We start from the raw sequence: 15,093 nt of genomic DNA on the forward strand, positions 1-15,093 counted from the left end.
GTTAAAATTGTGATTAAACCCAGATTATTACAATTTTTCATTTCATTCCTATATGCACCAATTGCCGCTTCTCCCAAGCACAAAACCCCAGCCCTGTTTGAGTGCTGGAGTTTATTCCCTAGGCTTGATGCATTAACCATACAATACCCAGGTGTCTGTGAGGAGCCGTTTTACCGATGGCACTGGGAACTCACAGCAGAACACCTCAGGAACAGGCACCAATGCTATTGTCCATTGCATTTTTAAAGAAATTCCCTAAGATTGGAAACATTGCCCAAAAGAGGTATCTCTGAGTAGCACAAGCCTCACCAAGGCGTGGAGGCAGGTCAGGCACCTGTAAACCAAAGCAGGAAAGAGATGCTGCAGCCCCAAAGCCCGTTAACAGAAGGTAAAACCTGCTCATCCCCAAGGATGCTCAGCTGGAAAGCTTCTCAGCTCCTGACCGGGCTGGGGTGGGTGCTGGTGGGCTTTGCCACCAGCTGGCAGAGAGACCCTTGGGAGCAGGCTTGCATTTGGGAATGGGTTTGGGAAACCCCTGGCATGGTTCCATCAGTTCCCCTGGATGGGGAGGACACTGGAAGTCCAGCTTAAGCCAAGGTGATGACTCAAGAAGTTGTCCTACATCTTTCTTCACACCAGAGCATGAAGTAGTTAGGAATGATAAAATGCATTAGACAAATCATGTAAAAATCTACATCTCAGAAGAGGCTCAACTGTAGCATCACCCAACGGGACCTGCTTGTGACAGACTCCTCTGCCGAGGTATCACATCAATAATGACTCATTTCCCTTTTGTGTCCGCAAATCAATTGTAATAATGGCTTAATATAGCTGAAGTATCTACAAATCCTCCTTTATCCCCAACAATGTCAGGAGAAAATCCGATCTTGTTATTAAAATCAGTGATTACTCACAGTATTGCTCCCAGACACGCTCAAACTTTGACAAGGGGGAGGAAAAAACCCGTGACTTTTAACTCCCTTGTTGGCAAACTAGCTGGGTGCTGCCAGGCTCTGCCCGTGCTGCCCTCTCACCCATCACCTCACCATGAAGGCACTGCAGATGTCAGTCCTGCCTGCCAGGAGATGCACCGGGGAGTCCCCACCAGTGTGGGCTGGGGAGGAGGAGGAAGAGGAGGAAGGGGTTACCCCTGCCAGGGCTCAGACCAAGCCTTGGGACAACCCAGGACTCAGAGCAACACACACAAATTATCAAAGATTGTGGTGGTAGCATTCCTGGGAGTCTTCATATTTTATAAACAATTACTTCAATCAAATTTATATTTGGGGCCCAGTGTAGGTAAATAATGGCTCTTTAATTATCACAGCATCAAAGTCCCAGTATAATGCTTATTAAGTCATACTTAGGGCCAGATAATCTAGCCTATTTTGGATCCCTCTATTTAATCTTTCCCTTCTGGCAAAGGTCCTGGACCTGATGCCCACATCCCCAGTATTTTCTCTTTTGCAGAATAAATGTTTAAGGGGAAATTCCAGGTGGGCATACAGGTTAGACTGACTGAGAGGGCATTTTCTTTAGATTCTTAGCGATCCTATAAATTTCTTCAAGGCCCTCGAGCTTCTCTGGCGCATCTAATCCTGCTCCCACTAATGCCAGTGTCACAGTTCTCAACCTCTCAAGCTATAATCTCACCTGCTCCCAGCTCTCTGTACCATGGGTCAAGGGGTGTCCTGGCTAATCTGGTTGTTTAGCCCAACTGTAATCATCTCCGGCGCATCCTGACCCCACCAGCCGCCGTTCGCGCTGCTGGCGGTCCGAATGGAGAGAGGCCACCCGCTTTGCGCCTAAGCTAGCAATGTTCAATTACATTCCCCTTAATCCTTCTGTTGATCTTGCAGCCCCGGCCAGCTTTTTCTGTCTGGAGGAAGGGACAGATTGGAGGTGAATCACTCGCTGCCCTGTCCTAAGAAGATGAAGGTCAAGATAATGGGATCTCGGTGTTTCTGAGAAATGCTTCTTAATGAGCACTTCCCTTTGATGGCTATTCTTTAATTCAAAGTTCAGGTTTTAGGAGCTGCCAGGTAACCCCTTTGAACTTCTGCTGAGGTTCACATGTGGGTTTCCACCTCAAGCCACAGAGCAACAGACCTGGGGCCAAACGCTGACCTGCCACGCCGGCACTGAGTGGGCTGATGTTCCTCTAAAGAAACTCTGCTGGAATAACACCCACATCTGAACATAAGAAACTCATGGAGGTACCTTTTTTCCCCCCCAAAATATACTCTGAGTAGCTACACCTATAGCAGACACGGGGCTCTTGAAAGCACCGCTTGGTCCTTGGCAGAGAGGGATGATTTCTGGAGGACGACCGGTTGTCTTGGGTGTTTCAAGCCTCCCAAGTGAGGATGAAGAAAGCTGATGACAGCATTAGAAAATCCACATCATTATACCTTCCTGCAGCATATCACAAGACCCTATAGAGGGTCTGCAAGACCCTGCAAAGACCCTCTGGCCACAGACTGGGGGAAAGGAGGAGTATTGGGACCCAGCAAAGTGGCTCGCAGTGGGCTGCAACATTTGTGCATCTCTTCAGAGGTCCGCGACAGCCCAGTCAGGCTTTTCTGGGTCTCCTTCTTTAACGAGCTAATCTAACCCAACAGCTAAAATCCCATCAACTCAACCAAATCCACCTCTGGAGATTAAAATATCATATTCACCAAGCAAAGACATTTCTCTGAGCTCCCATGAACTTCCTGAACAGAAGATCGAGGGAAGAGTCAGCAAAGCTGTTCCTCCACGGCAGAAAGCCCTGTTACCCAAGAGCTGGAAACAGCCAATAATGAATGCATAATTAATCTCAGGTCTCAGGAAACCTAACGTTTGTCTGGTGAGTTTGACTTCTCAGGAGGGGTCCCCAAATGGTCACCCAGGGACCTCACCAAGGGGCCCGTAGCTGCTCTGCAGGATGATGGGCTGCACTCGCAATTAAAAATTATGGAGGAGACTACGTGGTGGACCCCAAGAAATCCTGATGCAGGATCACAGTTTTTTATAAAGTCCATGGAAGGGAACCAGTATTTATGCTGCTGGATACACAGAGGTCAGATGAGATGCTATGCTGGATCCTTTTGAGCTAAGTTTCATGAACCTGCGGCTCTTTCTCACGTTCTGGTGGCTATGACCATCTCCTTTCCCTTCTCTTCCATGCTTTGATGTTCAGAGCACTGTGGAAGGACGCCTGACTCGCTCAGTGCTCATTCCCTTACCCGTGGGCCAAAGTTTCCAAAAACCAGCTCATACAGACCAGTTCCCAGGAGAGCTGCAACACCCTGCATCTCCCGTTGGGGTGGCTTTCTGGGGGACCCTGCCTGCAGCAGGGCAGGGGCAGCTGGCAGGGGCAGGCAGCTGGGAAGTGCTTGGGATTTTATTTATTTTTTATTATTGTAGCTTTTTAAGTTTTTAAATTTTTTAATTTTAAATTTTAATTTAATTAATTCAGAAAATTTTTAAAAGCATTTTTTTTCCCCTGTCCTGCTCAGGGGAGGGGCTCTGGCCCCAGGGCTCCTGCACAGCTCTCAGCACTGCGGCTGCTCACCATCAACTGGGAATTAGTTGGGGTTTTGACTTTATTTTAACTTCCCAGCCGCAAAAGGTGCTATCAGATGCTCGACACAGGCAGGCACAAAAACCAGAATTTCTGTGAAATATCAGACTTCACATAGGGAGGCACACCACGACACAGGTGCTAGGGACTGGGGAGATGTTCGAGCTGCCCCAGCCCACCCTGATGTCCCCTGCAGAGGTTCAGTACTCACCCAGCCCATTTGCACAGTCGTAGAAATCAAAGCAATGCACGGTTCGATCCATCCCGTATGGTCCCATGAGTGTCCTGGGAGAAAGAAGAGAAGCATCTTTCTTTCACGGGCTAAAATAAATAGATGCACAGGTGCCCAGCCAACATGCGCACAAGCACATCCTTCCCACTACCCCAGACGTTGCCCACGAAATGATGTAGACAAACAGGTTGAGGGACACGGCCCCGCATATTAAGCCTCCACTGGCAAAAATCAACCCCCTTCCACCCCCCTGAAGTTTATACAGATAAATGAGAGAATATGTGCAGGGCTGGACATCATCCTCCCCACCCAGCAAATCTGATGGACCTGTCTGTGATTCATTACCCCAGATTAACGGGGTTGGACAGCTGTCTAGCTCCCGGGAAATGAGATCAGAGCTCAGACCAATGTTCCGGGAATAAACCAGTTTCACAAATACAGACAGCCTGTAATGAAGACAGCTGGGCGCGATCCGCTCCCGAGGTTTTGTAATGCAGGCAGTCTCCATCCCTCTGACAGGGGGTCTGGAAAAAAGGGGATGCTAGATCTGCCGAGCCGCTTCAAGTCCCTGCCTTGCGAGGTCAAGGGTGGGAGCTTCTTATCGCAAGCCAAAGCGGGTGCAAGAGCATCGTACACCTGCGTTTGCCCCATGCCAAGTAATTCTCCCAACCACCCCACAGTCTCCCCCTAAACACCCTCTGGCAAGGTGGGTGTCCCAAATAAATGACACCAAAAGCGCCCGGCTCCACTCTGCCCTAGCTTGGGACCCCAGACTCCAAACCCAGGACCACCGGCGCTTCTCCTCTGTGGGTGGTCTGTGGTGGTCACCCCTGTGAGGATGGGTGGCCATGAGGATGGGTGAACCTTGATCTGAGAAGCCCAGAGCCAGGCATGCCAGGTGGGAAACCAGGGGTGAGGGGCTCCCAAAACACGCCAATCCCCAGGATTTAAGTTGCAAGAGAAAAGGAGTTTCTGAATCAATATCAGATCCCAAATCTGGATGCAGCTGAGGAAGGACAACACTGTGGGCATGACACGTTCCTCTGAGTTCAGCAGGATGCAGGAGAGGAATAAAGCTCAGGGACTTCTCTTTTCAGGCATCCAAAATACCCCTCAAAATATTAAGCTATTCTGCAAAGTCAGTAACACCCACCTCTAAGATTCAGACCGGAGGTTTTTTCTCCCCGTATTTTTAAATACCCCCCCTTGATATTCTTGCAATGTTTCATGTATTTAAGAGACTGCACAAACAACTGGCCACATCTGGCTGTCAGAAAGCAGAGCTTGAAGGTGTCCCAGGATGCCAGAGCAGCCCTGGGCCCAGACTGCTTCAATTTACCATCCAGGATTTTGAGAGTATTTTGAGTAAATCGCTGAGGCAACTCCACCACGAGTAAACAGAAATAGCTCAAACCGGGCTGAAACACAACATAAGGACAGAGGTTTCGGTAAAGCAGATGCCTACTTGATATGATCAACTTTTATCCCCGATCCAATGCACGCACAGCGGAGCAGAAGTGAGCTTTGCTAACGCCAGAGATGCAAGAAAACCAACAACAGACACTAGTTACAATGGCCTCGGCTATTTCTGCTGCATGAGAGCCATCCCTGCCACCGAACCCTGGTCCTGGAGAAGCCACAGCAGACCACCCGTGGCTCTCTAGAGTGAGGTGGCCACCGGGACCCCCAGGGCTGCCCCGTTCCCCCTCCCCGATTCCTGCCCCAGCTGCAGGGGGATTACCTGCTGATGATGATGGCTCCCTTGTAAAGGACAGAGACGGCAGGCATCTTGCTGGTGGTGGCAGCCCAGACCTGCCGGGCGCCAGCCACTCCAATTTGGCAGGAATCCGTTAAAACGATGGGAAAAAAAAAAAAAAAAAAAAAAAAAAAAAGGGGAGGTCGGAGGGGGTCACGTGGTCTCCCCGTATGCATGTTAATTCCACCCAACATTAACACAGATCAGATAAAAACATCTCCAACTTTAGATTAAAGCTTACGCAAGCCAACATGGCCCATCGCAAGTGCCTTCCTGAACAAGCTGGGAGGGAGATCCGCCAGCCCCCCCAGCAGGGCTGTCGCACTCATCATTAACACAGCAGGGTAATTATTTGGATGCATCCTATTGTGTGTCTTTGGGAACAGCCCCTCCAGGGATGGAGGACAGCATTTGGTGCAAGATGTGTGCTCACCATCCCTAAAGGCTTAAAATCCGTAGCAAAGCTTTGGAAGTAATAACAGACTGTAGCACTTAGGGGGTTTTGGTGGGTTTTTTTTCTTTTAACATCTTTTCCAGCCCACAGCATTTCCTCCTCAATACAAAGCAAGTTCAGCTGTTCCACTATCTGTTGCGAGGTCAGAAATACGATTTGCCTTGAAACAGCATCTTCCACCCCCGTCTTGACACCCATCGCCTTGCTGCAGAAGCACTGTGACCCCCATTTTGTGGGATGTGGGGCTGGAGGCATCAAATTATCCAAGGTTGGTCAGTGAGCAGGGACAGAGCTGGAGCAAGCCACCCTGGGGCTTGGCAGGAGCAGGGCTGTGATCTTGGTGGGCACGGTGTAAAATGAAGAGAAATTCCCAGGGAACATGCTCCCCTGGAGCTGCAGGCAGTGAGATGACATGGGTCCTGCATCCCTGCCAGCTCTGGGAGACAGCTAAGGTCACAGGTAGGCTCTTGGCCCTGACTTCATCAACGGTGTCTTCCTCGTACTGTTCCCACAGCGTCTCTCTGCAAGCTCCTGGACGAACCCCATTAGTGGTACCAGACCTCGTTAGCTGAGCATCAGTGTACATCAGTCCAGCTCAGCTGGGGATCAGATACAGACGTGCTTGCTTGGGACAGCAAACTCTTTGCCAAATATTTCCTTGAATCTGATGCTGTTGGATATTACTTTTCCCGTGCGTGAACAACTATTAGCAAGAGCTTCCCCAATGGCCATGTGAAGCTTTGCTGGACAAGTGCAAGATGCTTTAAAACAATGACAAATCTGAAAAGTTTTCCTACATTTTAATTGCTTTTTTTTAAAGTGAATTCCATTTGAGGGCATTCAGATGAAATATTAAAACCCCAAGCAGACTAGACCTTTAGGTAGCCAAAATGCTTCTAAAAACTGAATTCTTTTAGCTTCAAGATCAAAATTTGGATAAATATTGCCAACTAGACATCAAACGTAGCTGCATCAGGCGATACAGTATGTGCACCCCACCAAAGCAAGGCATGCCCAGCACCTAGTCCGCATCTGCGTAAAGGTTTTGGCCAAACCAGGCTAAGCACGAGGAGTTGTACGTGGGGCCATTTCCCAGTCTGCTGCATGGCTGCAGCCTTCTCTGCACCGAGAGCCTCACAAAGGTACTCCTCGCAGCAACAAAACGGCAGGGAGATGCTCTTTCTCCTGTCATCCCGCAGACAATGTTCAGGGTACGGAGAGCTGAACATCATGCTCCATTAAGGCAGGAGGATCCAAGCACCTGGCGAATCCCGTCCCACCACCAAAATTCAGCGTACAGCCTTCCGAGGTCCTTTGAGACTCTGCTAATAAATTAATTCACAAAAGTACCCCTTTGAGTCACGGGCCTTGGCTGGAACAAATCAGCGCTGCTGAAGGGAAGGGATAGCGCAAGCGCTGGAGGCAATGTCAACAGGACAAGGTGACCTCTCTGACCAGCTTCAGAGGGGCTGCAGGAGAGCTCGCTGGAGCCAGGCCAGCCCAACCCAAAAAGCGCAGGCAAACGGGAGAATTTCCCTGCCTGGCAATTCAGTAATTCATCCATACAGGTTTCTGCATCTCAGGGAACAATTTCCACACTCAACGTTGAGCGGACATGTTTGTTTGGGGCTCAGCACATTCAAAACCAAATCCTTCAGCAGCCCAACCACAGTCCCACCAACCATGGTCTGTCCAACCGCTGCCGGCGGCGCCCAGAGCGATGCTTGCCCTTCTCGTGTGCTGATGCTTCATAGCGGCTGGGTGGGATGTTGCAATAAACCACACGTTTGTCTGCGAGGTGGTGAAGTAAATGAAAATCGAATCGAAGAGGCCCTCAGGGAAGAGGAGCAGGGCCAACTTGATCTCCAAACTCTCAGAGCCCCGACTCCGTCTTCCAAAACACAGGCTGACCCTGGCAAAAGCATCAGATGCTGATGCTGCTCCTGCCAATTAACACCTGTCTTATTTAGAGAAAGTTTCAGGAAAATAATCGCAGAAGTTTTTCAGTGTTTTAAAACTCAGGCTCACATTCAGGAAGGTTTTATAGCCACATATAACCTGCCTGAGGGTTCCAGTCCTGCTCTGCGTAACCAGTGTTGAAGGCAAACATCCCACTGGCAAAGGAGATATGCCATATGCTCAAGCTCTTTACTGAGCAGGGACCTGGCTGAGCAACTTACTTACAGTAAATCCAGCTGGAAAGCCCAGGCTTCTTACCCCAGGGAACTGCCAGCAAGACTTGACATTTTTAAATAAATGGGTGAATGGAAGGAGCACGAATTAACACCACGGGGCTGGACAGCATATAAACATGTGCTTAACTTGCATGTCCACATTTTCATTGACTGCTAGAAAAATGAGTTTGAAAACTCATTGAAAAAAATTTTTTTTTCTATGTAAAAAGTTATTTTTGCTTGAAAAAAAAATTTTTAATACAAAAAGTTGAGTGAAAGTATATCGGTCAGCTTTACTTAACACTAGCATGTATAAGCGAGGATGGGTGAAGCTACGAGTGGAATCAAAATAAGTCTTAGAGCAGGATCATAAGGTAAAAAAATGCCGACAGCAAAATATAGCATGTCAGATGCATTTCCAATACGTTTTTCTAAGAGATCACGAAGGGGAAACTGGGGGAGAGAAAAACTGGGAGCTCTGGGAGGAGGCACAGAAAGGGAGCGGGTTACGTACCGGCGACTGTGTCGGTGCTCTTCCCCCATCCCGCAGCAGCCAGCTGAGCTGCTGCTCCCTGCCGAGGAGCAAGGAGGCAAAGCAGGCTCTTACTGGGGCTGGCTGTGCCCTACACACCATCCTGCCTCCTCCAGGGCATTGCACCTTCTCCAAACCACCAAACTTTGACCACCACCAAGAAGAAGCAGGTGGAAAAGATGGTGGCAATGTATTTGTCTGCGTTTCAGAAAGAAACGAGGGGAAGAGGATGGCTGAAACAAGCACAACCAACAGTAAAGTTATTTTTTTTCCTCATCATTCAAGTCTCCCCTTGCCCTTCCTACCCAGACTACAGGCAAACAGCGCTGGGTCCACAATAGGTGGAGGTCCTGGTTTTCATGTCATTGGGAGTGTTGGCACCACATGGTCAACACAGGGGCAGAGAGATGTCCAGCAGAAAATGCAAAATTGTGTGGGAAGACATTACTCAAGGCTCGTGTCTTGTGAAACACACTTTCATATGAATTTGAGGAGTTCAGTGAGTGCTCTCCCCAGCCAAACAGTTCTTTGCAGCTTGTCCACTCAGGTAGGGTCATCTCTAGGTCATGTTAAGGCTATACAGGCCAAGAAGCAGAGCCATCCGTATTCTCAGTTATTCCAGGCCCAACATTGTGGCTAAAACCCACGAACCAATCTTTTCATGCAACTAAGCCTTCAGCACTGACTGATGGCAAAAAGATCTGGAAGGCTTTTGCAACCCAAGCCACAGCCCGTGGAGCTCCGTTGGCAAGTAGAAAAGCCACCTCGTCTGAAACAAGAACTAAAGAAACATCTCCAGCATGTCAAAGGTGATGTCTATCTGCTGGTGGGACAGCTAAGAAGAGAACTCCACCGCTTGCCCAATTGAAGAGGGCCCGCATGTATTGCTGTGCCAGAGCAGGGCTGTTTGCCCCAGGACACACAGCACCTCTGGACTTCCAGGCTTTGAAATGACCAGCTCCTGGACTTTCAAGTGTTAGTCTTCAGTCCCTTTGTGAAGGTCTGCAGACTCCATGGGAAGGATGCTCTCTCCTGCTTCTCTCCCCCTCTGAGTTTTCCTGGCAGTACATTTTAAATTTGGATTTTCTCCTAAATACAGTTATGCAATCCTCCCTGCCTCCAGCCAAGCCATGTGCTGCCTGAGGGCAGAGCTGCCTCAAGTCTCCCTCCCCTTCAGTACCCAAGGCAGGAGATTTCAGTCTTCTTGCTTTAGAAAGCACCATTAGGATCAGAAATATAAAGTAATGGCTTAGGTAGGGATGCAACAAAAATGATGAAAGTTTCTTTTCTATCCAACAGAAAATCACGAGCAAATGCAATTCTCTGCTACGCTATTATCCACCTCTCCTCTATGTGTTGGTCAAAGGACCTTCTGGGAAAGCAGCCTTTAGCCTGTCTGTGGACAAAAGGCTCTTCTACATTTCTTCCTTGGTCTGCCTTCTGTCTCCTTCCTTCCCTGCTTCTCGGGAAAGACCTGACATGAGCACCGAAGGAGGCGAACGGCAGCCACCGAATCGCACTTGCAGCTGCAGGAGCCGTGTGTGTGGTTGTTCCCACAAACCAGGGCTGGCTCCTTGCAGGCAGGCACTCACTGTGGTCAGTGCTGGCTGCAGGATAGGGAATTGTGAGATTTATGGTGAAAAGTAGCTACAGAAAGAGAGAAGACCCAACTACAGGGACAGGCGTGTCGGTGAGCATGAGAAGAGAAGCGAAGAGGTACACCTCTGGCAGAAACACAGGGCAAAAGGAGAAAGTGAAGGGAAAGGACCAGGTACAAGGACATGGTGCTCTCAGCCCTGCCAGTGACCTGGGAGGGGTTTGCCCCACACCAGCCGTGCAGTCGCCGCAGCCAGGCTTGGCCGCCCTTGGTGCAGGGAGCAGGCGAGCCTGGGTATGGCCGGACCCCCCAGGGATGCCCAGCCTGGCCAGATCCCACAGCGAGCATCCCTGACCGAATCAGGTGACTCAGCCAGGACCAAATCACTCTAAATAAGTGGGGGCTCCGGGCAGGATCCCGGACTCGGCAAAACAGCGGCACAAGGATGCCAGAGCTGGGGACGGGGGGGCTGTGCTGACAGCCGCATCACCAAGCCCGCAGGGAGCCGCTCGCCACAGCTTAGCAGAGGAACAGGGTCTGAGCAGGTTTGCGTGGGTGGGAATTAGAGGTGGAAAGACATCCTGCAGCAACAGTGAGGTCTGTCTGAGGGCTTTTGGCTCTGGAAAGTGGCAGTAAGAAGTTTTGAGGTGGGAGGGTGCAGCCCTCAGCAGGGCACTGTGTTATGGTCTCTGCCTGTTTCCCACCAACGCGGGGAGCTGCAGTGGGAGCAAAGGGCTGCCCGGGCAGCATTGGGCACTTGCTTAATAATGGCTCAACATTTGTTTCATGGCAAAACAAAATTAGCGTAGGCTGAAGAGGCATTTACATCTGATTAGAAAACAGAAAAATGCAATTGTGCTGCTTACAGGATCAGCTACAAAGCGTTGATAATAAATCAGACAAAATAAATTGGCTGCTATGGAGCTGGGAAGCAACTGCCCGCTGTCTACAGTCACGGTGCAGCCCACATTGTTTTCATAAATATTGCCTGTGGAGTTGCTTCAGATGAGCTCATAAGATGAGGGCCGTTCACAGACAAGTCTGAACAGAAGAGGGAACAAACAATCATAGAATAGCAGGTTGGAAGGGACATCAAGGATCATCTGGTCCCAACTTTCTTGGCAAAAGCACAGTCTAGGCAAGATGGCCCAGCACCCTGTCCAGCTGGACCTTACAAGTGTCCAATGTTGGGGAATTCACCGCTTGCCTGGGGAGATTATTCCAACGGCTGATTGTTCTCATGGTGAGAAATTTTCCTCTTGTGCCCAATCGGAATCTCCCCAGGAGTAACTTGTATCCAAACAAAACCATGCTGCCAAAATTACTGGTGAAGAAAGCAGGCAGGTATTATGGGGAGCACCCAGGGACCAGCAGCTCCGTGCACCCGTCCCAGCTGTGGGCATCAGCAGCTCCCTGGCCACCCGCCCACAGGCGGGCAGAGGGGTGGTAGCAGATGAAGCGGTTCTGCCAGTCCTGGTGGGGTGATGCCGCTCCCCCAAGCCCGGGGTCCCGCTTCATCCCAGTGCCATCACTCGTGGTGAAATCTCATCCCCAGGAGCATGGCTGCCGGGCTGGCAGCACTCAGACATCGATGTCTCCGCACCCTGCGGGCACCTTCCTCCTCCTGACAGCCACGCAGATCTCAGTGCTCCTTCCTCTGGGGCACAGAGCGGGATCCCAGGGGACCGGAGAGGCTGCCCAGGGGCAGCTACTGCTTCCCACCACCACCTGCGTGGTTGCACACCCATCCCCTCCTCCCCGAGGTGGACGGCCAGCCCTGGTCATTGTCGCACACCTCATGGCCACAGTGTCCCTTCCTTGCGAAGGGGCTCAGTCCTCCAGACCAGGAGGAAAAGGGACCTGCCCTTCCTCCGAGGCAAGCCGGAGACCGTAGCAGCCCTACTTCATCCTACCAACCCTCTCGCCGACCCAGCTCCACTCCCTGCAGCTGAGCACGGGTCTCCTCTGGCTGCAGAGGTCAGAGGGTGGCTCCTGGGGAGCATTTCGTCTCCCCACTGCTTGTGGTGGTGGGTCACCCTTCACTCCTGTCTGAACCCAAACCTGCTCGTTCATCTAAAGATGGAGAGGTGTGGAGGTTTGAAAGCTGAGGTGGTTTTCCCAATGCTTGCTCCCTTCATCTGTTGAGGGAAGGTATCTCCCCCCCCAGGCTGGATGCATCTCCTCACCATTCAAGGAGACAGACCCCCTTCTCCCAGTGCATCTGCCCCATGAGGCAGTAGCACCCAGCCACCAAGACCACAGGCAGGTGGAGATACCGTCCCTCACTGCTGGCCCAGCTTTTCCATTCTTCAACCTCTTCTCTAAACTTCATCCCATGTTCCAATGTCCTTCTCGGCTAGTGGATTTCTTCAGCATGAGGGATTGATCCCAATGAATCTTTGCAGTCTGAAAGTCAGGTCTCTGCTGACCATCACCTACACCCCGGTGGGGACAGGGGCTTCCAGGAGGAAGCTGAGCCCACCTGAAAGGTATGCATCAAGTCAGCCGAGGTGGAATGTTTTCTGGAGATGCTTCTTACCCAGAAGAAGCTCAGCCCACAGATGCCTGCCTGGCAGAGCTGGTCTCAGAGACTGCTGGAGCTTGGAGAAGGGTCACGAGTGTTTTCCCATGGACAGACCCCTCCATCGACATACAGCTATTCCCAGGCTGCTCTGAAAGGCTTTGGTTAAGGAACAGGCAAAAGGGCCTCTTTAATTAGCCTGTCCTGCAGTAATTAGGAAGAGAGGCTGCTTCATGTGGAAGTGAGGACAGGCTTGGTCTGCCTGAGGTTTTGAGGAAAGGTGTTTATGCCAGAGCCCCGTACTCAGCCAAGGTAAGTGTCCCCCAGCATCTGCTCCAGCCCAGACCTAGGATGCACCCACTTAAGATGGGGATTAATGCAATTTAACGCTCGAACAAGCTCTCTTCATTTTTGCCCCAGCAGGACCAAGGCGCAGTAGCACCTCGCACTTGGGGAAGCCTTCCTCCCTCCCTCCTCCTCCTCCTCCCCTTCCCATGAGGTAGGTGATCTGCTGCTCTGCTTGGGGACTCGTGCTGCGGCCCCACTTTGGGCATCAGGTCCTGTGAAGGGTTAAAAGGATTATAAACCTCCCTGCCTTTCTAAATCCCCTGGGCCGTGGGATTGGACTGGTTATAAACTTATTAACAGGGGACAGTTGCTGGTGGGGGCTGTGGACCCTGCTCTGCCAGCCAGACCACTGGTCTGTCCTCCCCAAATTCATTGCGGAAAAACGTGAGAATGATGGCAGGAAACTCACCCAAGTGAATCCATAAGAAAGAAGATGGAAAGAAGGAGGGGAGGGAAATGGCTGGGTATGGAAAGATGGGAAAACAACATGTTTTTGGGAAAGATTTCAGAGTGTGCCGCCAAGCTGGGAGCACAGCAGAGGCTTGGGAAGAGCTTTTGACCCATCCTCAAGCTGTGAACATCCTCGTGCTCAAACCCAGACCCCGGCACAAGCCGTAAACACGACAGCAGTAATAACACAAAGAGGATTGGAGCAAGCGCCGGACTGGTCCTGCACCCCAGCCGTGCCCGGTGAGGAGCCGGCAGCGGGTCCGCACCCACCCAGCGCACGCACAGCGTGGTCCAGCCACCAGCCGCGAGACCTGCCCAGCATCAATGGGCACCTTTGGGGCTGTTTTATTTCCCGCTGGGTCTGGCAAAGCTCCTGCACAAAAGCCACCGTTGCAAAGCCTGCTTACAGCCTCCAGCAGCCACTCTTCGGAGGAGCGAAGCCATACGGGAGAACCTCGTAGGGTCACGCCAGCATCACTGCCCGGAGAAACCGGTGCTGAGGGACAAGCCGCTGGTCCAACCGCAGCAATCGCCACCCCGTGCCCTCTTGATGAGGTCCCACTGGCAGCTCATGTTTATTTATTAAATTCCTATTTCAAACTCTAAAATTAATCTTTTAATCAGCGGCAGAGCGGGACCGTACTTATCGGAGCACCAGGGAGGTGTTATCTCCCCACCATCTGCTCGCCACCCTCCGCCGCATCCCGGCGGAGCCGCCAGACAGCCGAACACCAGCCGGCACATCTGGCACCCGTCACACTCGGGGGCCGGTCCCCCGGCACAAAGCCGGCTGCCCCTCGGCCGAGGCTCTCCATCCACGCAAAGCACATCCCAGCCGACAAATCTGGGGGAGGTTTCGACCCAAAACCCCGGCATATAAGCATATTTCTGAGGTAGAAAATGGTTTCTGAACATTTTTGCCTTGCAAGTGCAGGGAAGCAGGCCTTAGCAGCCCTGTGGGGCCAGGGATGCCCGGGGGACTGTGGTGAGGCTGCGGATGCTGCCGGGCAGGGGTGTAGCTCTGGCTGCCCCCGTACACACACCACGGCCCCATAACGTCAGCACCCATCAGTGGCACCAACCTGGCGGTGCTCCCCAAAACACACCCCCCCAAGGTCAAGCCTGTCCTGCGCTACCTCCTTCTGAGCAGCAACAGATTCTGCCTTTTCTGCACCCAAAAGCAGCAGGGAAGCATCGGCATAGGACCCCAAACCAAACTCTCAGGTGAAGGTAGCTGTCGCCCCAGCGTTCTGCCCTCACCAGCCCGCCTGCACCGGCGCGGGGTGCTGCCGGCCCCGCAACCCCCCAGCCCTCACTCCAATGACCTACTTCAGCAGGAGACGGATCGTGCCCCAGCAGCGTCCGTGGTCCCCGGTGACTGCAGGGTGCCCCGGGCTCTCAGTCCCCAGGGGGGACACCAAGTCTCAGCCAGCCCAAGAAAGCCTCTGCCAAGTCTCAGGATGG

General features: G+C 51.7%; 1 protein-coding gene across 1 annotated transcript in view; it reads right to left on the reverse strand.

Moving 5' to 3' along the window:
- Positions 1–14,444, reverse strand: part of LOC142045595 (syntaxin-binding protein 4-like) — a 45,511-nt gene extending 31,067 nt beyond the window's left edge. Inside the window, 3 exon segments of the mRNA XM_075059277.1 lie at positions 3,777–3,853; positions 3,855–3,886; positions 14,307–14,444. Coding sequence (XP_074915378.1) covers positions 3,777–3,853; positions 3,855–3,886; positions 14,307–14,444 — 247 coding nt within the window.
- Between the last annotated feature and the right edge of the window lie 649 nt (positions 14,445–15,093).

The sequence above is a fragment of the Buteo buteo genome, chromosome 29 (genome assembly GCF_964188355.1).
Source record: "Buteo buteo chromosome 29, bButBut1.hap1.1, whole genome shotgun sequence".
In the NCBI taxonomy this organism is placed as follows: domain Eukaryota; kingdom Metazoa; phylum Chordata; class Aves; order Accipitriformes; family Accipitridae; genus Buteo; species Buteo buteo.